This window comes from Balaenoptera ricei, chromosome 10, assembly GCF_028023285.1.
Source record: "Balaenoptera ricei isolate mBalRic1 chromosome 10, mBalRic1.hap2, whole genome shotgun sequence".
NCBI classification, from domain to species: domain Eukaryota; kingdom Metazoa; phylum Chordata; class Mammalia; order Artiodactyla; family Balaenopteridae; genus Balaenoptera; species Balaenoptera ricei.
In genome coordinates this window covers 98,447,696-98,474,105 of record NC_082648.1, presented here as the reverse complement: position 1 = coordinate 98,474,105, position 26,410 = coordinate 98,447,696, and the positions used below count along the sequence as shown (strand labels likewise).

The following is a 26,410-nucleotide window of genomic DNA, read 5'->3' as shown; positions in this document are numbered from 1 at the left end:
TTGGTATCAGAGTAATGCTAGCCTCATAGAGTGAGTTGGGAAGTGTTCCCTTCTCTGTTTTCTGGAAGAGTTTGTGAAGGATTATTATTAATTCTTCTTTTAAATGTTTGGTAAAATTTACCGGTGAAGCCATCTGAGCCTTGGTTTTTCTTTTCTCCTCAAAAAAAAAAGAAAATCTCTTTACTTTTTATAGGTCTCTCTGGATATTCTGTTTTTTCTTGAGTCAGTTTCAGTAATTTGTGCCTTTCTAGGAATTTGTCCACTTCATCTAAGTTATCTAGTTTGTTGGCATATGGTCCTTCATAGTATTCCCTTTTAACTTTCTTACTTACTATAGTTGGTGGTAATACCTCCTTTTACATTGCTGAGTTTTGCATCTGTTTTATGTCTCTTTTCTTGGTCATTCTAACTAAAGATTTGTCAGTTTTGTTGATATTTTTAAACAAAAACTTTTGGTTCCATTGGTTTTCTCTTATTTTTCTGTTTTCTATATAATTCCTTTCTGCTTTAACTTTCTTTCTTCTACTTACCTTGGGTTTAGTTTGTACTTCTTTTTCTAGCTTCTTAAGGTGAAGGCTTTATAGTATGTATTTGAGATCTTTCTTCTTTTCTGATATAGGCATTTAAATCTATGAATTTCCCTCTAAGCACTACTTTAGATATATCCCATAAATTTTGATATATTGTTCAGTTCAAAATACTTTCTAATTTCCCTATTATTTTTCCCATTGGCAACTTAAGAGTGTGTTGTTTAATTTCTACATAATTATAAATTTCCCAAATTTTCTTCTGTTGTTGGCTTCTAATTTAATTTCATTGTAGTCAAAGAATGTACTTTGTATGATTTAAATCCATTTAAACTCACTAAGACTGGTTTTATGGCCTAGTATATGACCTGTCTAGAGACTGTTCCATGTGTGCTTGAGAAGAATATGTATTCTGCAGTTGTTGGGTGGAGTGTGTTCAAGTTTTCTATATTCTTGTTGATTTTCTGCATATTTGTTCATTATCAAGAGTGAGGTAGATTGTAATTCATGAGGAGATAAATCAAAAGATTCCCTATTCTAAGTCATTTAAGTAAGTATCATGAAATTGAATTAAAACAAAATGGAGAAATCTTCTAGTATTTTTTTTTAAAAAATATTTATTTATTTATTTATTTTGGCTGTGCCGGGTCTTAGTTGCAGCATGCGGGATCTTCATTGCCGCTTGTGGACTTAGTTGTGGCATGCAGATTCTTAGTTGCCACATGCATGCGGGATCTAGTTCCCCGACCAGGGATCGAACCCAGGCCCCCTGCAGTGGGAGCGCGGAGTCTTACCCACTGGACCACCAGGGAAGTCCTGAAATCTTCTAGTATTAGTTGTACCTTAGGAATGCCAGAAATGACATCTAATTTATTTTCTAGTATATTCGTCCTTTTTATTTTAGTATCTTAGTATGAGGGTCACTTTTAATTCTCATGAAAACTCATGCTTTCAAACTTAACTCCAACCAGGCCAGTCTTTCAATTGATCATTTCTGGGTAGTAATTTCCTCCTCTGAAGTATGAGAACCTCCATAACTTAGGGTCAAATATCTTAATGGGGTTGGGGGGGGGGGAGAGAAAAGATTTTTGAGAAGGCTTGTTTGCCTTTTGCTCTCCTCAAGCATGTAAACCTCACTGAGTTTCTGATACAGCACTTTTTGGACTAGCATATAATTTCTAGTCAAGGAGCATTTCCCTTATTTGTCAACAAGTTTATTTTGGAGCCTTTTTGTAACATAAATAGTCTGAAGAGCTGTGATCAAATTCATTGTCATTTGATTAGGTTTAATTTAAAGTTTCATATCCAAATTTAAAGAACTGAGAAAAAGATTCATCAGTGTTTCGAATAGAGCTGAGTTAATGGAATGTTCCTGCAGTCAGAATCTTTGTTGAAGAGGTCTTCATCCAGAGCAAAGGACGATGCAGAGGGAGTGTTTGTTCTTTCCCAGTCATTCCCATACTAACCCTTTCCTCTTCTTTTCTACTTCCCTCATAACTTATACTTTGCTGCCCTATTCTAGAAGCCATGGTGAAATCAATAATGGGTAAATATGAATAAGGTAGGAGCAACCTACTGAGCTGCACATCTCCCTTTTCAATAAAATCCAGAACTACTGACCAGTGGAAGCCATAGAGCTGGACTTGAGAACACAGCACTTATTTTTGCTTTTTCTTTCCAGACCCAGTTGAACCAATTGTTTGATGTGTTCATTTCTTGGGCATTATCCCTTGAATACCATCAGTATACTTCCATGGTCATACAGGGCAGAAATATGTGAAGTTCCTTCCCTTGCTTTGATTTCCCAAGCAGCCAGTTATTCAAATAGCAGTTGATCACCTGTGTTTGAAACAAATGGAAAACTTGATTATTTTCATGGGGAATGGAGAACCTAGGGTTCCCCACTTTACGGTTTGTTTCTTTTTATTCCAGTCCTTTTCTGGCAGGCAACTCAGTTGATTCACCATGCATCAGCTTTAAAGACATCTGTTCATCTATATATAGGCTGCTTGCACAGACACATTTAGAAACAGATGATATATTAAATTTGTGGAATTCAATAACAGTGAAGGTATAAAGATGCATGCTTGTACACAAATAGGTATTTTTGTTTAGTTTTTATTGACTTGGGGAATGGAGAGGAAATCTAAATGGTGATGTACAATAACATAATACGTAATACATAATATACATAATACATAACGTGGTATTTACTGAAAGTCAGTTATTAAATGATTTGTTCTAAAATGAATAATCCTCAAGGCCTGGCAACATAAAGCCATTTTATTTAGAGTGCTTAGAATTAAGAGGAATTAAGATAGACTAAGGAAAGGGGAAATTCATATAAATATGCATTGCTTTGTAGCTGAAAGTCTTAGAAGAAGGATTGTTGTATATATACAGAGCCAAACAGATACATTACACCATAATTCTGAATTTACTGCTTAGGGCTTTTATTTTCCTCCTTATAAACATTGTTAGGGCTAGCAGGGATTATGCAATGTATAAAATAATACATACCTACAATCAAGTTATAGCAATACCCAGAGTATACTGATACAGGGTTAATTCTATTATGTAAATGGGAAACTTGTTCAGATTTCAGATAAGCATAGATTTTGGAGTTAACTGCTGAGAGGCACAAGATGGAATTTTCAGATAACTGAACTTTAATTTCATTTAGTTTTAGAGATGGAAAAGGTTTATTAGATGAACCTTCCTCTTTGACCTAGAGCTGTTTAAAAAAAAAAAAAAAAAAAACTCCATAAAAAGCTCGAATCATAGAGTTAAATTTTTGCTTTCATGAAGCAAGAAGTTTTTCAGTCAGTAAGTTTGCATAATGGATCCCTGTCTGTATATAGGTTTTTAGGAAGGCTGATGATTGATACTTCAAAATTATTCTTGGATAATAGAGTTTTCATTAGTTATTGTTTTTTTGAAGTGTTCAGACTTACTGAATTGCATTAGGTTTCCCTGTTCTCTGAAATCAAATCAGTTTGTTATATTTAATCCTTTTCTAATAGCTCATCTTACACGGGGCCTTAGAAATACTCTAAAAGATGACAAATATATGCCCTTTTTTCCCCTCTTACTTTATCCTGCCTGGCCCTCCTCTTTCTTTCTTCCAAGGAGACATGTGGCACAGTATTAAATAAGTACCTTCATTTTAGTGTCACAGCGACCTGGTGTGAATCCTAGTTCCAGCACTTTTGAGCCATCTGACCTAAGGCAAAAGTTTAAAGGTTTGATCCTTAGTTTTCTCATCTGTAAAATGGAGATAATAATTGTACTATTCCCACAGGGCTTTCCCCCCCCCCCCTTCAAAATTATTTAATTACAAGGCTGGATAACTGAAAAAGAATTTTCCATTAAAAACAGTTTCAGAGCTAGAAAGTATCAATAACAGGTTATGACTCTAGGGCAGTGACATGATTAAATAGAAATGGCTTGAATCTTATGGATGCATTAATCTAGATTCGATGTTGGCTCAGAAATCTACTAACAAATGCAATTTCAAAATTAAAAAAAAATAATCTGTCTTGAGTTTTGTTTTCTTTCCGTGTCCATAAAATGAAGAGCTTTTCCTGATCACCAGTTTTTCATACAACAGACAAGTAAATCTCGTGGCGCTAGCCAGAAAAGTTTACACCTTAGGAACTTCATAGCAAACTGGCCTCTTTCAGTAGGCAGACAGCAACCCCTCATTTAAAGTGAAGCTGTTCATCAGTTGGTGACATTCATAGCTTCATTAGTATTCATCAACCTGCAGGATGCTGGTAGGATTGTCAGGTTTTAACCAAGTCATTTTCCAGCAAACATTCTCCCATATGTTTTGGAACTTTCCTTTGCATCTTAGCCTCTCCACATAACAGTTCCATTACACAGAAAGCCATTGTTCCAAGCACCACAGAGCAGCTCCCAAGTCCCGACGTAAAAAAGAGGGCTTTTTTTTTTTTTAATTAAACAAGTGAAAAGCATGTCAGTCACTTAACATAGGGCTGACACATAGCAACACTCAATGTCTCCTATTATAATTTTATTTTATTATTACTACTGCTGTTGATCTGTAATTTATTCTGAAATCAAGTTCTTAGATTAAATTTATTTTACTGAAACTGATCACCCAAACTTCTTTGACCCCGGCCTGAACCATCCCTTTCCCTCATCCCCTTTGTCTTACCACAGAATGAACCCAGGTGATCATACTCCATGCCTGTTTATCTCAGCAGCACAGGCTTCCAAAAGACCCTGGAGAAGCAGAGAAGTAAGGAGCCCAGGTCCTGGAATCAGAATGCTTGGGTTCAAAACCTGTTGTACCTCTTATTAGTAAATCACCTTAGGTAACCTACTTAATCTCTCTGGGCCTCATTTTCCTTACCTATAAAATAGTAATACCTATTCTCCGTAGGGAAGTTACAAAGATTAAGTGAGTTAAAACATGAAAGAATGTAGGACAGTATCTGGCACAGAGCACATGTTCTATAAATGTTAGCTGTTGGTGTGGCTGTTGCTGCTTTTGTATTTTATTCTGCAAGGCTGTCTTTATTTTTAACAGTGTTAATTTGTAAATAATAATAATACCCTCCTGATTAGATTTCTCAGGCTGTATGTATCATCATTTAGAGATCCAGTTCAGTTTAAGAAACAACTGTTAGGGGCTTCCCTGGTGGCGCAGTGGTTGAGAATCTGCCTGCTAATGCAGGGGACACGGGTTCGAGCCCTGGTCTGGGAAGATCCCACATGCCACGGAGCAGCTGGGCCCGTGAGCCACAACTACTGAGCCTGCGCGTCTGGAGCCTGTGCCCCGCAACGGGAGGGGCCGCGATAGTGAAAGGCCCGCGCACCGCGATGAAGAGTGGCCCCCGCTTGCCGCAACTAGAGAAAGCCCTTGCACGAACCGAAGACCCAACACAGTCAAAAATAAAATAAAATAAATAAATATATTTCCAAGGCAACTAAATGTAACTTTAAAAAAAAAAAACACACAAAAAAAACAAAAAAAAACTAAGCCTCCCAAAGAATATGTACGGGTATCTGAATCTGCATACAAAAAATGGATGTCTTAATTAAAAAAAAAAAAAAAAGAAACAACTGTTAAATGCTTACTGTGTATTAAGTGCTGTTGGGGGGTGGTTCATAGATTAGTAAGATATATTCCCTGCCCCCCCCAGGAGTTTATAAACTGGTAGGAGAGAGAAGATTTATTCAGAGGGTAAATATTACACAGGGCAAAATATCACTCTACTTTTTATAACAGATAAAAGGTAGCTCACAGGAGGCCTGGAGTAATTCTCAGTGCTGGGGAGGAGTGAGTTGGGAAGGTCAGGTGAAGAGGTGGGCATTTCCAGGTGAAGTGAATAAGGAGTTGGGAAAGTTCATGGTACTGGAGGAAGAGTAATTGGACAATCTTGATTGGGTGACTGAGAGTGGGCGAGACACAGTGCTGTCACTGCAACACGAGGAAACGTGGTAAACTTGATAAAATAGGAGCGTAAGGAGGTGGCAGAGTTGAAGTTGGCCCAGAAGTTTTAGTATTAGTACTGGGGAAGAGGATAGTGATACCATTAAAGAGAAAAAGGATGGGAAGTAGGTTAGGTTTTGGGGGGAAAAGATAGGTTTTGGACCTGCTGAATTTGAGATATAGTCAGGAGAGACTAGTTACGGTTCTGCAGTTTTTGGAGACCTTCTTAAAAACTGCTTTGTGGATGGAAAAGGCAGACATTAGGGTAATATGGTTCCTAATAGATACAGGTCCCCCTGAGATGTGGCTTGCAGGGACCTTATAATTGAAAACTTATCATATAAGGGAACTTGCCTTGACCCGTGAGATCCTCTTAACCCTCCTTTTCTGGACATTTTCTCACTTAGTCTCTGAATGGAGGCTGTGCCTTTGTCATTCTGTATGGTGTGCAGTGGTAATACCCTTTAGGTTTCACTGGCATTTGAAATAGAGATAATTGGCTTTTTACTTTAAAAAAAAAAAATCCTATTAACTTGTTATATCAAGTGGTGTTGCCAGAGTAGAAATAGGAGAAACGCCCATCACCCTCCCTTAGTCCGGATGTGCTTTGAATCACCTAGCTTTGTTGTTTCATGTCAACAGAAAAAGGCTGTAAGTGAAGAGGAAGAGGCAGAGAAGAATTATCTTAATGGCAACATATTTTCTGGTCCACGGAAATCCATTGCTTGCTGAAAATAGGTATAATTTTTAGATACAAAAGAAAAGATTTTACAAATAACCAATACTTCCTGATCGATCACTCGCTATACTTATGGTGGTAAACATTTGCTACCAGAAAGAAGGTGTAGAACATCTAGAAAGCTTTTTCTGCTGTGCGGTGGTCCTCATTATGTTTTCTTTGAGTTAAGAATTTGTGTTTTTTTTCGTCTTGGAGGAGGACACAGTGTTGTAGGAGGTTTTGAGCAAGAGGCAAGACTTTGGTACTTTGTGGATTATTATCACCCGGCAAGACCCTTTGCAACTTCCTCTCGCCGCCCACAGCAGAATACGGAAACCGTGCTGTATCAGGCCACTTCTGCAATTACAGTCACAATTAAAGGGGATCCTTCTTTCACACTACACCCTTCTGTTTCGAGGCTTTCTTTGCGTTTGAAAATGTGTCTTTCGTGGTGGAACGCCCGACTGAGCCTTGATCTCCCCTCTCTCTTTGCTGCCATGCAGTGCTGCAGTTGAAGCTCCAGCAGCGCCGGACTCGGGAGGAACTGGTGAGCCAAGGGATCATGCCGCGTAAGTACCACTCTCTCTCCCCCTCTCAGCACTTGATAGAGTTGCTTTTAGGATGCGGTGTGTGTACCCAGTATGCCACGGGGAGCATCTAACAGAAAACAAGGCCTACGGGGTTCATTTTTCACTCCTTTCTTTGTCATGCTTTTCCAAGTTCAGGGCCTCTCAATCAGTGATAGTTAAGAGAACAGCCCTAATTGATCAAGTTCAGTGAAACAAACAGCGTTAGGTTTAACGGTACCATTGAATCATCCTTAGCTTCTGAACTGCACGTTTAAAAAGGTTTCTACGCCCTATTATACTTCCCTTTATAGGAGGAACAGATCTTGAGCTGGGGTACTGTGAGGAAGAACACTTCTCGCATGTGTTTTGCCTCAGTGTTCGGGTGCTTGGGAAGAGACAGCCCTTTTCCACCTAGTATCCTGAGTCAACCCCAGTTTTATTTAGAGTGAGAGCCTCAGATATACCCTAAGGCTGGCGTGGGGATGAGTGTGCCTGAATGGAGTCATTGATGGGGGTATCGCAGGGCTGGGCTTGGTGCAGAACTGCATCACTTGGGAGAAATAAAGCCAACCTTGGAATCTGTTAGAAGTAAGAAAATTTGCTTTTAATACCAATAGCCTTATAAAATGAGTGGAAGCTGAAGCCAGCAAAATTTTGCTTTTTTTGACATTTCTTTTTAAGTCATCAGCAGAGAGTTAGGCTCTCCCTCTCATTTCTTTTATCTTTATGTGTTACTGCTACTTGGACACACCCTAATGAAGTAAAAATTTATATATCATACAACAACTTCTAGCGTCATAGTGGGAGAACTGATGTTTTTCACCTTAACTCAGTGCCTGCTAACCTACTGCTACTGTACTTTCCTAATTCTCATTCACTCATTCATTCAAAATATTTGAGTACCTAGTGTGTGCCTGTTGATACAGCAAGATAAGTTCAACTCCTGCTCTCAGGAGTTTTGTACTTAGAAGACTGATAATATAATAAACAGGGAGACAAACACAATTATTTCAAAACATGGTAAATGCTATGAAGTAAATTAACTGGTTGGTATATTAACAAATAATAGGAATGAGATGGAATCACTTTGGAAAAGTTGGTCAAGAAAGGCCTTCTTGAGGAGGAAATATTTGAGCTGAGATCTGAAGGATATGATGGAGTCAGTCATTCAGAAGCAGGAAGAGGGCCCAGGAAGAAGGAAAAGCAAGTGTAAAGGCCTAGTGCATTTAAGAGCCTGGCATGTTTGCAAACATCAAGGAAGCCATTGTGGCTGGGCCTGGTAAGTGAGGAGAGAGTAGGGGCCAGTTAAGATTGGCAAGGTGGGCAGAGCCAGAATGAGAGCCTTGTCAACCACGAGGAGGAGGTAGGTTCTGTTTTAACTACAATGGAAAGCCATTGAAGGCTTTTAAGCAAGTGAAGATGGGATTTGATTTACATCGTGGTAATACCAGGTCCATGTCTAAGAGCTAGAACTTCATAGCAAGTATAAGGAGTCTGAGGTCTATTTCTGTCCTAAGTGTCAGCCAGGAAACTTAAGTCTCAAATTTATATCTTTTTTAAAGTTGCTATTAACTACCAAACAATTTACCCACATGCCGTCTTCTTCTCTGGTCTTCCAGTGAAGGACTCCCCATCTTTAAAGTGTGGATCAGTTAATGTGATCAGGTAGGGCGGTGTTGTGCTTTACAAAACACTCCAGATCCGCCAATCTATATACAAACCTTGTAGAGGAACAAGTTACCCAGCGTCACATCTACTCGTGCCTTTCACCAAGACATCATGCTGCCTTCCACCAAGACATCATGCGTTTAGTGTCTACTTTTTGCCTGGGGTAGTCCTAGGTGCTCTAGAGATTAAAGAAATGGAAGGCACGGGACTTGCCCTCAAGACATTTAACAGTTTATCTGGGTAGTAAGATTTGCCCGCACACAAGATAAAGAGCAGTTCAGCATTGACCTGTGGGGCGCTGACTCTAATTACAGTGCTAGTTCTGAGAGCATAGTGCTGCTTCTCAGGATCTGTAGTATGTTCAGGATCCAAAAGCCACGCGGAGGATGAGTGCCTTGCATTCTTCTTGCTGCCTTTCATTTGATACCAGGGGCTACTGGAGATAACTGTTTAATAAGATTTATTGTATACAGTCTCCTTGCTTAGCATTTCTTACAGTATTCTGTGTTGTTAAGACAAATGATGCTTGAGTATTGCAGTTATCTGCTTATATGTTTGTCTCTCCAATTAGACTGTGAGCTCCTTGAGAAAGTATCTTATTTATATTTCTGTCCCCAGTACCTGGTACTGAATGAATGAATGAATGAATGAAGACAGCCATTTGTAAAGTGGAGTGTGTGTGTGTGTGTGTGTGTGTGTGTGTGTGTGTGTGAAAGAAAGAAAGAGGGAGAGGATGAAAGACAGACACAGATACCACTCTATTGCAAACTTGTTGGAATTCTGGGCATGGAATTTGAAACAACACTCCTGTTCTGTCAGGAGCCCAGGTTCTAAAATATTCTGAATATCTAATTATGTGCTTTGGGTGGTTCTCTGTATCTGTGAAGTGAGAATAATTGACCTTCTTATAGGAATAGAAATGCCCTGCTTCTGTGAGAATATTGCATCTTCCCTCATACAACAAGCCACCTTCAACTATGGGCACAGTTTGGTTTCCAGCTTTTCTAGTGAAGAAAGTAGGAAGCAAACTCTTAGATTATGAGAGAGAGTGTTGAGGCCTGGGAAGAGTTTCAGGTGTGAAGTTCCCTGCACATCAGCATGCCTGCTGATGTGCAGATAGGGCCCTGAGTTCCCAAAGATGAGGCTCTTTTTTTCCCCAGCCCCTCACCCTCTGAGTAACACCGCTTCCTCACCACAGCCCCTCGCCGCTACCCCAACTCCCATTATAGTCTCCAACATTCTCTGCCTCCCTGACATCCCCAGCAATTCCACATCTCACCCTTCACTCATGTCTTTCAAAAAAAATATGAGTAGTGCTGGGGGCAAATCATAATTGATCAGCCGTTTGTTGATTATTGGAGATTTGGAGACCTGAAAAGATAACATCTGGTTTGAAGTGCCCATTTTGATTTCCATCTTGCTGGCCTGAGGAGTTTCTGAAAAGCGCCTTTATGTTTAAGTTTGTTGTATAACTTAGGAAGTTAATTAGGACCTTCAAACCAGAGGAAAGGAGCATGGCTGTATTCTGCCTCATCATTTATGATAATATCTCTTATCAAATTCTTCTCATCCCAATCTTTCTGTAGCTCTAGGAAGAACCCACCCACCTCGTTTCAGAGAACACTCACATGCAGCTCCCATGTGTGGCTGGCTTCCAGTTCTGACATCATATCTGTAGGACATGATGTTTTCAGTAGCTACCTTGCTGTCAGGGTCATTCATGTTTTTGCATATTGTTCAAAGTTGGGCTATGGCCTTCCCATAGAATTCAGGGGATTAAAGAATCCCTCAATTCGCATACACCTCTTTCTGCTACTTGATATGCTCTGTTCATGGCATCTAAACTATGGGATATAGAAGTTGGTTTCTGATGTGTTTTTAAATAGGATCATTTCCCAGAATCCTTCTTTCTCATCATGTAAACATTTGTCTCGAATTTAACACTACTTAAACCCTACCAAATGCAGAGTGCCAGATAGCAAAGGATTACATATCCCAGGCCCTTAGCTTTCTTTAATGATGTCTAAAGCTCTGCATATCTTGAGGGAGAGGAGAGATGGCACAGATAGGAAGCTGGTGTTTAAGTACAAGATTAAGGAATGCTGCTGTATCTAGGATGAAGATTCATAGAAGAGGTGGGTCATGTGTGGTACACTTTGTTCTCAAACAGAGCTTTCCCCACAGCCTTTCTCTTTGACATTTAAAGTGTACAAGCCATAAGGTTAAGGTGAAAATTAAGAAAAACATTCTAGCAATGAGAGCTGCTGCAGAGGAATAACCTTTTAAAGGAAAACCTGGAAGTTCTCCTGACCCAAACAAATGAGAAAAAAGTCTCCTATAATCTTTCTAGATATGAGAGAAGAATCTCATTTGTCTGTTCCCTCTCAACCTTTTGTTATTCCATTGTGAATCCTTGAGAAAAAGCAGAGAGTAGCATATTTCTAATGCTCCAGTTACCCCTTACCAGTCCATTATCGCCCCATGTGCATGTAGTAGGAAAACCTTGGTACCTTGGCAAACATGAGGAAATCATTATGTTTGTCCAGTAGATTAAGGATCTTTCTCCGTTTCTTGGCTGAGCTTGTTTTTTTTCATTTTAAATGGTGTTCCTGTGCACTCAGCCACTGCCATTGGTGACACTTACTTCTCAGTGGTTGGGAAAATCCGAAGGGTGTGAGGGCAACACAACTCAGAGAGGGCAGCCACTGTCAATCCAGAGGCCTCTCAAACTGCCTGGCCCCCGAGAGGCCCTCGGACATGTTGCTGAGTGAGAAAGTGAGCCAGTTGGCCAGCTAGTTTTGACTGATTTATATATCTGCTAGTAGGCCCTGTGTTCTCACCCTGAAACTGGAAAAAAAATGTCCTCGTGTAATGGAGTTCCCGCAGCTCTATTTTTAATAAACTTCACCACATCTTGATTCCCCAGCCCTTCAATTCTACGGTTTGATCCCTTTGTCACGCTTCAGCTGTTGGCATTAGCCAAGTGCTACACAGAGACAGGGCGGCCCAGTTGCAGCACTGGTAGCTAACCTAAGCTGTCATTTGACCGGCCCCACGTTAGCCGAAAATCTCCTGTTCATCTGACTGTAGCAGTCTCTGCACCAACAAGAAATTTCTTCTAAACTCTGACAGAAGGTTATTTAATGGCTGGAAGTGTCAGGATTAATTATTGTGATCTCTTTTCCTCTGTAGCTAAAATTCTTAATAATAATATTTTTGCTATTTGTAACTTGGGAATTATTTCTTATATTATTCTTGATTAAATGTACAAACTGAGTTTCAAGATTCTCTTTCCTGAGTACATATGGATAAAAATCTATTTTGATGAAGCTCTTTTAAATGTAACTTTTGGTGTTCTTAACCCCTGAGAAAGTAAACCAACCTCCTCAGACCTCAGAATTTCTTGTAATGAGAAAGAGGCTATGATTTAACTTTGTCACTCTCAGTCCGTCTTTATTAAATACTGAGGTGCCGTGGCATCTTTTCCCCCATGTTACCATGAATTCAAAAGAACTAGCCTTTATACCAGCCCTGTCCAATAGCACTTTCAGTGGTAATAGAAATATTCTATAACACTAGCCACTAGTCACATGTGCTATTGAGTGCTTAAATGTGGCTGGCTTGAGTGAAGAGCTGAATTTTTAATTTAATTTAATTTAATTTTAATTAATTTTAATTTAAGTAGTCATATGTGGATGGTGGCTGTTATATTAGACAGTAGGGTTTTAGGCTTTATTCTGGCACTTAAGAACATGGTGATTTTGGGTAACTCACTTAACTTTTCTGAACTCAAATTCTACTTTTATAAAATTCTTATCTAACATGGAAACAACCTAAATGGATGTGGGTGTGGGGGGGGTGTGTGTGTATACATACAGACAATGGAATACTACTCAGCCATAAAAAAGAATGAAATAATGCCATTTGCAGCAACATGGATGGACCTAGAGATTATCATACTAAGTGAAGTAAGTCAGAAAGAGAAAGGCAAATACCATATGATTATCGCTTATATGTGGAATCTAAAATATGACACAAATGAACTTATCTATGAAACAGAAGAAGACTCACAGACAGAGAGAACAGACTGTGGTTGCCAAGGTGGGGAGGGAGGTGGGGGAGGGATGGATTGGGAGTTAGCAGGTGCAAACTATTATATGTATGTATAACTGAATCACTTTGCTGTACACCAGAAAATAACACAACATTGTAAACCAACTATGCTTCAATAAAATAAATTTTTAAAAAATAAAATTCTTATCTACCCCACAGTTAATTTGGAGATAAATGAGATGATGTATTGTTCATGCTTTTGAAATACAGGCAGTATTATTTGCAGTTAAGAGTGAGAACATTAGCTTGGATCTACCATCTTGTGAATCTGAAAGCAGCTTTTAATATATATATATATCTCATTAAGTTCTGTGAAAACCAGTGTTTGGGAACAGGAACTATCTTTCTTTTTTTTTTTTTAAGCATCTTTATTGGAGTATAATTGCTTTACAATGGTGTGTTAGTTTCTGCTTTATAACAAAGTGAATCAGCTATACATGTACATATATCCCCATGTCTCCTCCCTCTTGCGTCTCCTTCCCACCCTCCCTATCCCACCCCTCTAGGTGGTCACAAAGCACCAAGCTGATCTCCCTGTGCTATGTGGCTGCTTCCCGCTAGCTATCTATTTTACGTCTGGTAGCATATATTAGTCCATGCCACTCTAACTTCGTCCCAGCTTACCATTCCCTCTCCCCGTGTCCTCAAGTCCATTCTCTACATCTGCGTCATTATTCCTGTCCTGCCCCTAGGTTCTTCATAACCTTTTTTTTTTTTTGATCAGGAACTATCTTTCAGTAAATTAAATCCTTCTTAATTTCACTTTCCTCCCTACCCTTGGATTAAAAAACAATTGCTGAAAATTACTGACTCAAAGAGCCACTAGCCAACATAGTACTCTGTTAAAATTGTTCCCCTTTTGGTTGTATATTAATGGGACTATTATTTTATTAGCTTGCCCTCTCCATGGTAATGTATTTTTGTTTTTAACCTCTCTTAAAACAAAACAGTGAGTGGCTGGGTTGGGAATAATTTTTTTTTTTATTTTGGGGCAGCTTGCCAAGAGACAGAAATGTTCACCAGCAGGGATACTGGTGATTCCAGAGCAGAAGAGGGTCTAGTTTGAGGCTGAATTGCCACCGACCCCCTCTTTTGTAAAACTTACAAAGATTGAAGATGACAAAATTGTAGGCTTCAAGGAAATGTCATTTGTTTTGCTTTTAAGTGAAGTGTTACAATGTCCGAGACATTCTTTTTTTTAAATTTAATTTATTTGTTTTTTTATACAGCAGGTTCTTACTAGTTATCTATTTTATACATATTAGTGTATATATGTGAATCCCAATCTCCCAATTCATCCCCCCATCCTCCCTCGCCCCCAGCCCCGCTTTCCCCCCTTGGTGTCCATACATTTGTTCTCTACATTTGTGTCTCTGTTTTTGCCTTGCAAACCAGTTCATCTGTACCATTTTTCTAGATTCCACATATATGCGTTAATATACGATATTTGTTTTTCTCTTTCTGACTTACTTCACTCTGTATGAGAATCTCTAGGTCCATCCATGGTCCGAGACATTCTGTCTCAAAGGGTTCTGTGTAGATTATGAGTTTGGGTGGGGCTAGGTTGAGAGCAGATCCTCACCTGGGCCTCGGCCGTTTCCCATGTGCTCCAGTCCACTTGGGAGTTGCTAGAAGGTCTGTGTGGTAGTCTCTGAACAGCTGTTCCTGTGAGCCAAAGAAGTTTGGACAGGATCTGACCAGCTCCCCTTTCTGGCAGCAGCTCAGAAGAGGCCTCCCTCGGGACCTACCTGGTGGTGCAGTGGTTGAGAATCTACCTACCAATGCAGGGGACACGGGTTTGAGCCCTGGTCTGGGAAGATCCCACATGCCGCGGAGCAACTAAGCCCGTGCGCCACAACTACTGAGCCTGAGCTCTAGAGCCCATGAGCCACAACTACTGAAGCCCGCGCCTAGAGCCCATGCTCCGCAACAAGAGAAGCCACTGCAATGAGAAGCCTGCGCACCACAACGAAGAGTAGCCCCCGCTCACCGCAACTAGAGAAAGCCCGTGCGCAGCAACGAAGACCCAACACAGCCAAAAATAAAACAAATAAATAAATAAATTTATAAAAAAGAAAAAAAGAAAAGGCCTCCCCAAAGCCTGCCGTTTGCCCACCTCTCCAGTCCACCCAGGGCCCTCGGGCTCGTGCTTCTCTCAGATGCTCACTCTCACAGCTGTTAGTGTGGTCCACTTGGCTTTTTCAGATACATAGATGTTTTTGGATGAAAGAGCTAGTTTTCTTTATTTCCCTTTTCTTTTTAATTGAGATGTAATTGACGTACATTATATTAGTTTCAGATGTACAGCATAACTTTTTTTTTTTTTTAAAGAAGCAGAGAAAGAGAACTCCGCCTGTCTGAGATGATGTATCCTCAGCACAGGAATGTTACCATTTAACTGTAGTTGAATCCCAAGTTTAAATGGCATTTGATAAACACCATGGTAGGGACTTCCCTGGTGGTCCAGTGAGTAAGACTGCATGCTCTCAGTGCAGGAGTCCCGGGTTCAATCCCTGGTCGAGGAACTAGATCCTGCATGCATGCTGCAACTAAAAGATCCCGTGTGCCGTAACTAAGATCCGGCACAGCCAAAATAAATAAATAAAAATAAATCTTTTAAAAAAAAAACACCATGGTAAAACATGTGTTCCAGGATTAGAGCTAACCTGATCCCTAGATTTGAAGCTGAGAGAAAATCGTGTTAGGCATGTGGCCTCAGGAATCTTCTCTTTCATCTCAGGAGAAGACCAGCTGGGCATGTCACTCCTTGGCATTTTATGTTGCCTTTCTGATAGATGTCAGCATCCTCATCTCTCTTCCTGCTGATGTAGGTCATCAGAAGTGTGTCTTCCTGTGTCAGTGGTCAGTGACTAGCATAGAACCTCTTCCTTGTCCAGTTGCTGACTAATCCTAAAATAGACTCTAGAACGAGTTGTATGTTCTGAGCGTATTCATTGCTGAATCCAAAGGAGAATCCAACAGGGAGCTCTCTTGAACAGACCATCAAAAGTAATCTTCCTGATACAGGTTCTTGATACAATTTAATATCTAAAAAGTGTAATAGGTATTCACTTTCATTTAATAATTAGTTCTCAACATGTCTGAGATATCCAAGGCTAACATCTTTGCAAGATAATAAGTGAAGTAAAGGAGTTAATAAAGTCACTTGTTGAGGCGACTTCCCTGGTGGCACAGTGGTTAAGAATCCGCCTGCCAATGCAGGGGACATGGGTTCGAGCCCAGGTCTGGGAAGATCCCACATGCTGCGGAGCAACTAAGCCCATGTGCCACAACTACTGAGCCTGCGCTCTGGAGCCTGTGAGCCACAACTACTGAAGCCCATGCACCTAGAGCCCATGCTCCGCAACAAGAGAAGCCACCGCAATAAGAAGCCTGTGCACCGCAACAAAGAGTAACCCCCACTGACTGCAACTAGAGAAAGCCCGCACACAGCAACGAAAACCCAACGCAGACAAAAATAATAAATAAAATTTTTAAAAAGTCACATGTTGACACTATGCACTAATTTTACTTAAACGATAAAAATCCTAAAGAATTACATACTCATGGGGAGCCCTGATAGATATCTGATGATGGCAGTGATTTAAAATCCTTCAGCCTAGTAGGATGTTATTTGCAGAAGGGCAAAGGTGATTTGGAGCTTGTATCTAAACAGATGACTTAGGTGTATTGATTATGGGGCTTCAAAAAGGTGTATATGTATATGCTTCAGCAAGGAGTGTATATTGGAATGATAATTGACTGATCTGGAGTATTAGGCTGGGCTATGGTGTGAAAGGCAGATACAAACATGGCTGGCATACATGTCAAAGAGAAACTTGGAAGGCCAAATTCAAAATATTTGACCCCTGATATTTTAGCCTTTTGGAATTCACTGTACCTGTTGATATTCATGCCATGCAAGATTGTGCAGTGACTTTTTTCTCCCAGTCTTGAGTCTCTTTCACCATCAGTGGGTCAAGGTTGAAGATTCTGGAGCAGCTTGCACTTCTGCAAAGGAAAAGGTTAGCATCCTTGGGTCTCCATTTTTAACATTCATTCCTGGTAGTTGGCTTCCCTGATGGTTTGGGTTGGGGGTGACAGCCCAAGTGCCAAAACAGGATATGGATGAAGCACGTTTTCTGCCTGTCAGTTTGGACCCGTGCTTGCCCCAGAGTGCATGATCCCTTCCCCATACCCCATCACCCAAGCTCTTTCTTTGATTCACATGAACTTAGTTCTGGTTTTCATTGTCATGGCCAGTCCCTGGACTGTTGACACAACTCTTTGGTTAATGGTCAACATTGCAGGTTATTTTTGCAGGCATTTTGGTATAACAGATAAAAACAGAAAGACAAAAAATGGAAGTCAACCCCAGTTAGCTCTCAGCATTTGACTCCACACCCACGCTGTTCTCTTCAGAAGGAGGATGGCACAGAAAAAAAAGTTAAAACAGTAACAGTGCCAAAAGCTTATTAACCAGAGCTTCTAGCAGATGGCAGAGCACTTTCACTTTAATGCTAGGAGTCATCACGGCAAATTGTATAATTGCCATTTTGCCAATGAGAATACTGAGGCTCAGAGGGGTCATGTGACTTGCCCAAGGTCACAGCACCACTAAAAGACAGAGGTAGATCCACTCCAGGTCTTCTGGCTCCGAACCCCATGCTAATTCCTGAAGGTCATGGTCTAATGATTCTCATTGACAGAGGAATTTCATGATGATAGCTTGATGTACTTTCAGAATTTCAACTTTGTAAATATTAAAATTGAAAACAGTGTTAGATCAGGAACTACAGTTGGTGGGGAAAGGTGAAAGTTAGTGGGGAGGGGTTGTATGTGAGAGTAGCTCCATCATTTTTAAGCCCTCTATTAAAATTGCTTCCAAGTTGCTGCTCCTGTCTGCTGGCTTGAAGGCCATGGGCACCTTTTCACTTCTGTCCTAATAACGCTTAGTTAAACCAGAGGTTCTTGATTTTGTGTGTGTGGGTGTGCCATTGATGCTCCTTGGAAAATCTTACACATCCTCTCACTAGACAGTTGCCCAAGCAAGTACCCAAAATTCAGCACACAGTTTCCAGGGATTCATAGATACTCTAAAGCTGGTATAGTGTGCCCCAGGTTAAGGGCTCCTCCTCTGCCTGAATATGGAATCCCAAGAAAAATCATTCCCCTAATGCTGTTGTAAACCCTTACACATCAGTGACACAGCCAACCTCTGTGCTCCTCACCTGCTGTGTGCTAAGACCAAGGACTACATTTCTGTAGCCGCCTTCCACTGAGTGTGTTGCCAGGCCCGAATACAAACAGCAGAGTGTGGAATCCATCCCACTGAATGAGGCCCTTGCCAGCGTGTGAGGAAGATGGCAAAAAGCCCTGATCCTCTGACTCTCAAAAGTACATACTTTGCACCTCGAAGCAGTGATCCCGAAAGGAGCTCAGGAGATTAAACTCTACCAATTTGTACACAATTTGGACACCTACACAGCCATCAGAGTTGCAATTTTGAGTTAGCTGTTCAGAAAAATTATCAAGTCCTTACTAGGTGTACTTTTTAGTCACTTAGCCCCTCGTGGTGGAGAATGAGCAAATAAAAATTCTTACTTTCTCATCTGCAGTGTCACCTTTCCCCTGCCTTTTGGACTAGGGAAACAATGGTTTTCAAATTTTATTGGCACCAGCCTCCTTGAAGAGCTGACTAAAGATTGAAATTCTTGAAGCTCTGGAATCTGCATTACATAGAGATTCTTGCCCTCCAGAGACTTTCTAATGCAAGTGTGGTTCTGGAACCACACTCGGAGAAACACTGGACCAAGGGCTGCTGGCATCATTCCCCTTTACATTTTTAGTGATGGCGTAGAATATTGTTACTCTCTTCTCGCCAGGAGTTCTGAAGTACAGGATAGTCCTATCCACGTGATTCAAGAGTTGATGATGAATTTCTAAGACAGTTGAGGCTGCTGCATATAAAATGATTGAGTACAGACAGCTTATGACCCCTTGCCTCCAATGCTGGGAAAAGCTTGCCTTGCCTGCCTCTCATATGGCCTTGCACCATGTCTGTGGTCAGTTTGGCAGAGTTAATGAACTGCCTGGAGCTGTGTGACAAACTTCTGTGCTAGGGCCACGGGATGTGGCAAAAGACTCAGTTAACTTTGGAAGGAATTTGATTATACGGTGACTCCCTCTTCTGCTATGTTGACCCCTTTGAGAGAGGGTTGATGGGAAAAGGGATGGGAAAATGTGTGCCCCTTGACATTTCCTGAGGTTATATCTGAAGTCCTCCCTTCTATCCCATTGCCAGTATTAGAGCAAATGACAAGGCAGCATTTCTTTCCGGAGGAATAACCAGGAGAAGAAAGCAAAATGTAAAAGATCAGATTAAAATCACTGTTATTTTTTTGTAACTATCAATTTTTTTTTTAAAAGATGCTTGATCAGAGAAGTATCTTTTCTCTGACCCACTCCCACCCCTCCTCCTACCTGGCTTATGCTGAAATATACATAAATTAAAAGATCTGAATTTTAGAATCAGAAGAACCAGAGTCTGGTCTTCGTTCTGCAGTTAATTAGGATGTGATCCCAGGCAAGTCAGTTCTCCTTTATAAAGTGTAGGAAATAGCAGGTATTGAAGAAGCTCAAGTAAGGTAATTCCCAGCATGCTGTGCAAACAGCAGGGGAAAAACAAGGAAACCATTTGCAGCAGATCTTTTTATTTACGTTACCCTCAGGAGCCTTTTTGTCAACAGCATGGTTGACAGGCACAATCCTGCTTTATTTCTTCTCCCCGTTTCATTCCCTGTATTTCCACTTGAGAACAGGGTAAAGTCCAAAGTCCTGCAGGGCCCTCTGCGACTCCCCCTCTTACGGCATCTCCTCCCACTCTTCTCTTTGCTCACTCTGCTCTGCCAGCCTGGCCTGCTTGAGGTCCCTCTGCCTCTCAGGCAGGTTCCCACCCAGGGCCTTTGCACTTGCTGTTCTCCTTGCCTGCAGGGCTCGTTCCTTTCCTCCAGGTCTTGGCTCAAACATCACATTAGAAAGTCTTTCCCTGACCACTGCCTATAAAATCCTGCCCTATCACCCTCTATTGCCCGTACCCTGCTTTATATTTCTTCAGAGCATGTACCACCTCCTACTGTGTTAGGTGTTTATTTGTCTGATGCACCATTCTTCACTAGAGAAGAACCAAGGATATCCCAGCACCAACAGACATGTGGGCTCTCAATTAATACTTGTTGGGAGTGAGTAATCTACAGTTAGCAGTCTTAACCCCTTAGGGGACACACACCTCTGGACCCCACCCTCACTGTTACTCCTCTGCCTCTTGTGATTAGTCCCCATCTCCACCAACTCACTGGCATAGCTCCGAGACCTCTGGCTGTGTCCTAAGTATGAGTAATCCTCTGGAAACTTTGCAAGCCATACTTTGTCTGACCTGTCCACTATTAACATCTCTCTCTTTCTACCTACACCCTTTTTCTTGAAGCCAAGTCTCTATATCTTTATAGCCTTCTCCCACCCCCGTGAGCTTTCTCAGTTTCTTTTGCTGGGCTCTCTCCGTCACCTATGGTTAAATTCTGAGAGTCTCTTAAGAGTCATCCTGGGAAGTATTTTCTTCTGTCTCAGCATAACATATCACATTATCCCTAGATGATGCCGTATGCACACACATACACATATAAGCATATGTACATATAGACACACACATGCAAGTACACACACGTACCACTTGCACATCTCTTGATAGGATGTCACACAATCAGCTCATATTCAGCATGTCCCAAACTAAACACCATCTCTCCCACCCTGTCCCAGGCCTGCTCCTTCTGTATCCCCTCTCTGGGAGTGTTAATGGCACGACCATTTACCCGGTCACTCCATTTTATTCTTCTAAATGGCCTCTTGATCTCTACTAGAGTGATCTTGTAAAAATGCAATTCTTACTATTTTGCAGTTCCCAGTGTAATACTTGATTTCAGGCAGGTATCATCAATAGATGTTAAAACCATTAGGTAAGTAGTGCTTAGGGAACAGGATTTTCACAAGGCCTCCAAATGTTACCCCACAGACTATGTATTAATTACGAAGGGGGAAATGCTACCTTTGGGGTGGAGAGGTCTGCTGTCGCCTTTCACACTTCAGCGCTGTCAGTGGTTGGGCAGGCACCGTGTGCGCCTCCTGATGTTAAGAAGTGCACGTCAGCTGTGTAGTCTTCCTGCCACAGAAGTTTAACCTAAATCTAATCACGAGGAAACAGCCAAATTCAGAATATAGGACATTCTTTTCACCAGACAAGCTGGTTTGTATACTTCAGTCAGTGTCAGGAGAAGTGCAGAAGGCAAGAGTACTGTTTCAAAATGTGACCGAGGAGACAACTATGAAATGTAGTGCATGATTCTTGATTACATCTTGGATTAAGGGGGAAAATCCAAACCGCTATAAAAGACATTTGACGGGCAATTCAGGAAATTCAAACATGGACTGCAAATTCGATTATATTATTGGATTAATATTAATTTTCTGAGGTGTGATAAAGATATTATAGTTAGATAAGAGAATGTCTTTATTCTTAGGAAATGCATATTAAAGAATTTAGGGATGAAATGTTGTGATTGATAGTCATCCCTCTGCATCTGCAGGTTTCGTATCCACAGGTTCCAAATATGTGGATTCAACCAACCGCAGATTGAAAATATTTGGAAAAAAAAATTCCAGAAAGTTCCCAAAAGCAAAACTTGGAGTTGCCACACACTGGAAATTATTTACATAGCAATCACATTGTATTAGGGATTATAAATATTCTAGAGACGATTTAAAGTATATGGGAGAATGTGCGTAGGTTATATGCAAATGCTACACCATTTTGTATAAGGAACTTGAACATCCTTATACAGGATTTTGGTGTCCGTGGGGCATCCAGGAGCCAATCACCTGCAGATACCAAGGGACAACTGTGTCTGCAGCTCACTTCCAAGTGATTAAATAAACAAACAAAATCGTGTGCACGTGCGCACAGGAGAGAGAGAAAGCAAATACGGCTAAAAGGTAACTGGTGAATCTAGGTCAGAGTTATAGGGTCATTTATTACTTGCTCTTTCAATGTTTTTTTAGGTTTCAAAAAAAAAATTCAAAATTAAAAGGGGGTGCAGGGAAGAGGGGGGAGCATGTGAGTGCAGACATGAGTGGTGAAAGGAATACATACCAATTACCAGGTGTGTTTCTGCTCATTTAATTTTTTTTAACATCTTTATTGGAGTATAATTGTTTTACGATGGTGTGTTAGTTTCTGTTTTATAACAAAGTGAATCAGGTATACGTATACATATATCCCCATATCTCTTCCCTTTTACGTCTCCCTCCCTCCCACCCTCCCTATCCCACCCCTCTAGGTGGTCACAAAGCACCCAGCTGATCTCCCTGTGCTATGTGGCCACTTCCCACTAGCTAGCTATTTCACATTTGGTAGTATATATATGTCCATGCCACTCTCTCACTTCGTCCCAGCTTACCCTTCCCCCTCCCCGTGTCCTCAAGTCCATTCTCTAGTAGGCCTGCGTCTTTATTCCTGTCCTGTCCCTAGGTTCATCATGACCTTTTTTGTTGTTGTTGTTTTAGATTCCATATATATGTGTTAGCATATGGTATTGGTTTTTCTCTTTCTGACTTACTTCACTCTGTATGACAGACGCTAGGTCCATCCACCTCACTACAAATAACTCAATTTCGTTCCTTTTTATGGCTGAGTAATATTCCATTGTATATATGCGCCACATCTTCATTTAATTTTTTAACATAAAACATCAAGTTAGAAATAACTCCCCACCCCTCCGTGTAGTTCTGATCATGTCACTCGCCTGGGTAATGTGGTAGTTACAGACCACTCTGGCCTCCATGGTTTCTGATGAGAAATCTGCTGCCATTCAAATTGTTTTTCTTCTGGCTGCTTTCAAGTTTTTTTCTGTGTTTTTAGTTTTCAAAAGTCTAATTCTGATGTATCCTGGGGTGAACTGCTTTGGGTTTAACTTGTTTGGGGTTTGCTCAGCTTCTTCAATCTCTGAAGACTTATGTCTCTTGCCAAATTTGGGAAGTTTTAAGTACTTTTCCAACCCATCTTTTTCCTCTCCTTCCAGGGCTTGGATGACACGATGTTAAACTTTTTTGTGGGTGGAGGTGACCTTGTAATGGTGAAAGTCCTGACACCTCACCAGTCCTCCCCGTGACACCACCTCAGCGGGGGGAGGGGGGAATCTCCTTACTGCTAGAGGGGGTGTAAGTCCAGGCTCCACACTTGGTCTCCACTTATTCCTTGGATTGGGGGCAGCTTCCTACTTGGCCTTCTTTGACACCACCTGGCAGGGGTGTTGGGGTGCTTCATTACAGCCTTGTAAGGGTGAAAGTCTAGACTCCCACTTGGCCTTTCCTGTTGGGGGTGGGGCTTTCACCGTGCTGTCTGGCTGGAGTAGAATGATTACTGTCTTAAGTTTTTTCTCTTGCTAGGCTGCCCTTTTCCTGGTCCTGTGGCTAGCGAGAGTAGGTTTTGTTGGGGCTTTTTTGTCCGCTTCCATTGGCATTTCCAGGTTGCCAGCTTCTTCAGCTCCAAGTCTGGGATATAAGAGGCAAAAAGGAAACTCGGGGGACTCGCCACTGTGTCATTCTTTGGGTTCCAAGGTCCCTAGCCAGTCTGCCACCTTCCCTCCACCTTTCAGAACCTACTTATGTAAGGTCCAGAGTGTTTAGTTGTACTTAGTGGGAAGAACAGAGAAAAGTGTCTTCCCCGGCTCCTCAGATGCAGGCCCTGTCCCCCGCCCCCCCCCCCCAAGTCGCATGATCCCCACGTGAACACCCTGGTCCCACCACATCAGACCACTTGTAGTCCCTTGAACTTGTCACGCTCTTAGATGACCTTCCTTGTCTGCCTGTGGTGTTTCTATTCCATTCATTTGGGTTTTCTCTGTAAAATCTACCCATACAGTTCACACACTCTTTCCTCAGGCAGAATTTTGCCTCTTCTGTCTTACGTAGCACTTTAAATTACCTCTACAACTATGCTTCCATCTTGTATTGTGATTATTGTCTTTTTCCCTGACCAGACCCTGAGCTGCCTTTGAGGGCTGGGACTCCATCCTGTACATCCTTGTCCTCAGTAACTAGCACAGTAGTTGCTTAAGAAGTATTTATTAGATAGATGGATGAATGGACGTAGTTCTGATTTCCCACCTGAGTTGTTAAGTATGTTTGTTACCACACGCAGACGCAGCCCCCACCGATGCACTGTGCGTGTGCCTGCTGCTTCCACAGTGAACAGAGAAATCCAGCAGGCTTGCCTGGAAGAAGGGCTCCTTAGCCCATGGCAGTCTTGATCTCTGTTAGCTGTCCTGTGTTTATAGCCTTTGAGTTCCTCTGAATACAGAATTGGCAGTGAGCTTAATTCTAGCATAGTATGGGAGCGATCATTTTTACTGTGTCAGCACCTAATAAAGTGACATTCAGACCCAGGCACCTAATAAACATTCCTTAATGATAATGCTGAGAAAATGAATAGCTGGGGTTTGTTGCTACCCTTCTCGCTGAGAGGCATTTCCAGAACTGCTTTGTGGCTCCTAGGAGGCTTTCACTTGCCTACATGTTGAACTAAATCTGGGGCTGGTGATGGGAAAGCGCTACATTCATGTGCTAGGTTGGTTGTTTTTTTTTAAGTTACTCTCTTTTTATTTATTTATTTATTTATTGGCTGCCTTGGGTCTTTGTTGCCACGTGCAGGCTTTCTCTGGTTGTGGAGCACGGGCTCTAGAGCGCAGGCTCAGTAGTTGTGGCGCACGGGCTTAGTTGGTCCGCGGCATGTGGGATCTTCCCGGACCAGGGCTCGAACCCGTGTCCCCTGCGTTGGCAGGCGGATTCTTAACCGCTGCGCCACCAGGGAAGTCCCGCCAGGTTGGTTTTTAAGGCTCCTTATGTTTGCGCTTCGGTGCTAGATCAGATCACAGCGCTCCGTCTGAACAGATCACACCCAGCACAGCACCGAACTCCCCCTGGAAGTGGATGGCAGTGCGTTTTGAAAAAGGAAATTGAAACAGCTTTTGTCTTTTTAGTTCACAAATTACCTCACTTAATTAAGGTAGCAAATGTGTAAGGGGAGAAAGAAGATGGACGCTGGAGAGAGGGAACAGAGTATTAATCGGGGGTTAGAGCCAGCCAGGGGCGGGGCCCACATCTGGCACCGAAACTGTGACTAAGAGCACCACACCTCTTAGCCACTTGTGTTCATTTGATTTCCGTGGGGGGCTTGGTTATTTTTCCTTTCAGCACGTGTTTGCACACCCACCCTGTGTTCACGCAAAGCCGTGCAAGTGTTCCAGGAAACCAGCTCCCAGAGGGTGGGAGTAGAGGATCAAGTTTTGGTGCCCTCTGACACCAAAAATGTATATTCTCATAAACAACATGCAGAGTTCTTGGGTTTGCATTGGTTTAGGGGAGCTTCTCTTTCAGAAACTGCCTTCTAGGAGTTTCTGGGAAAATAAAATTTCCGAGTGAGCAGTGCCCTGGCTCCTCTGGCAAAGCATTAAGGCAGCGAGAGAGGGCGTGAGAGTCCAAGGTGAATGCCGCCCTCCTACTCAGACACATGTTTATGGGTTAGCTTCGAGCCTTTGGGGATTTTCCACAACTAGTAGAGGCCTAAACTTTTAAATTATTTTCTGCGTTGCTGTACTTCCTTGTGTCTCATTCCCTTAGCGTGGAAGCTTGTGATTTTGACTATACATTGCCACATGCTTCTACATCAAGAAAGCCCAGGGCTTACCTTTATCACCCCTAATCTCTTCACTAGGTTACCCTCCTCCACGGCTGCAGCTTTTAACAGAGCTGGCCAGACACGTATAGGAGTGCCCTTTCCACCCCAAACCCCGACCTACCGAGAGCACTGGCTGCCCCAGCTCCAGGCTTCCCCAGATGGGCCCGGGAAGCGCCTTCCAGGAGTCCTGACTGAAGCCCGCACAAGATGGGCCATTGCTCCCTCTTCCTCTCACATGTTGGAAGTGGCTCTTGAAATCGCTGAACTTGCTGTCAGAGAGCAGAATTAGACGTGGGGGGAGAGCAGCACAAAGTGAGTGGGCTCTTCAAGGGCTGATAGAAGCCTACACACTTGTCACAAAGGGGGAAAGAGAGACAGAGCTGGACCTGGGTTGGGGTCCACCACTCGGTGAGTGACCTCACAGGTTACTGCAGTGTTAGTTTCCTCACATATAGAATTGGAATAGTGGTACCTACCTCATGGTTTTTAAGAGGATTCAATGAGATTATAATGTTGTTGTTATAAAATGAAACCGTCTTTTGGGATCAGTAATTATTGTTTTGAATT

The 26,410-nt window shown here is 41.8% G+C and overlaps 1 protein-coding gene across 1 annotated transcript in view; it reads left to right on the top strand.

Moving 5' to 3' along the window:
* The window catches only part of MRTFA (myocardin related transcription factor A), a 105,216-nt gene that overhangs the window by 57,368 nt on the left and 21,438 nt on the right, over positions 1-26,410 (top strand). The window contains exon 2 of the mRNA XM_059937021.1: positions 7,210-7,275. Within this exon, the coding sequence (XP_059793004.1) occupies positions 7,269-7,275 (7 nt within the window). The 5' untranslated portion in view covers positions 7,210-7,268. The remainder of the gene's footprint in view (positions 1-7,209; positions 7,276-26,410) is intronic.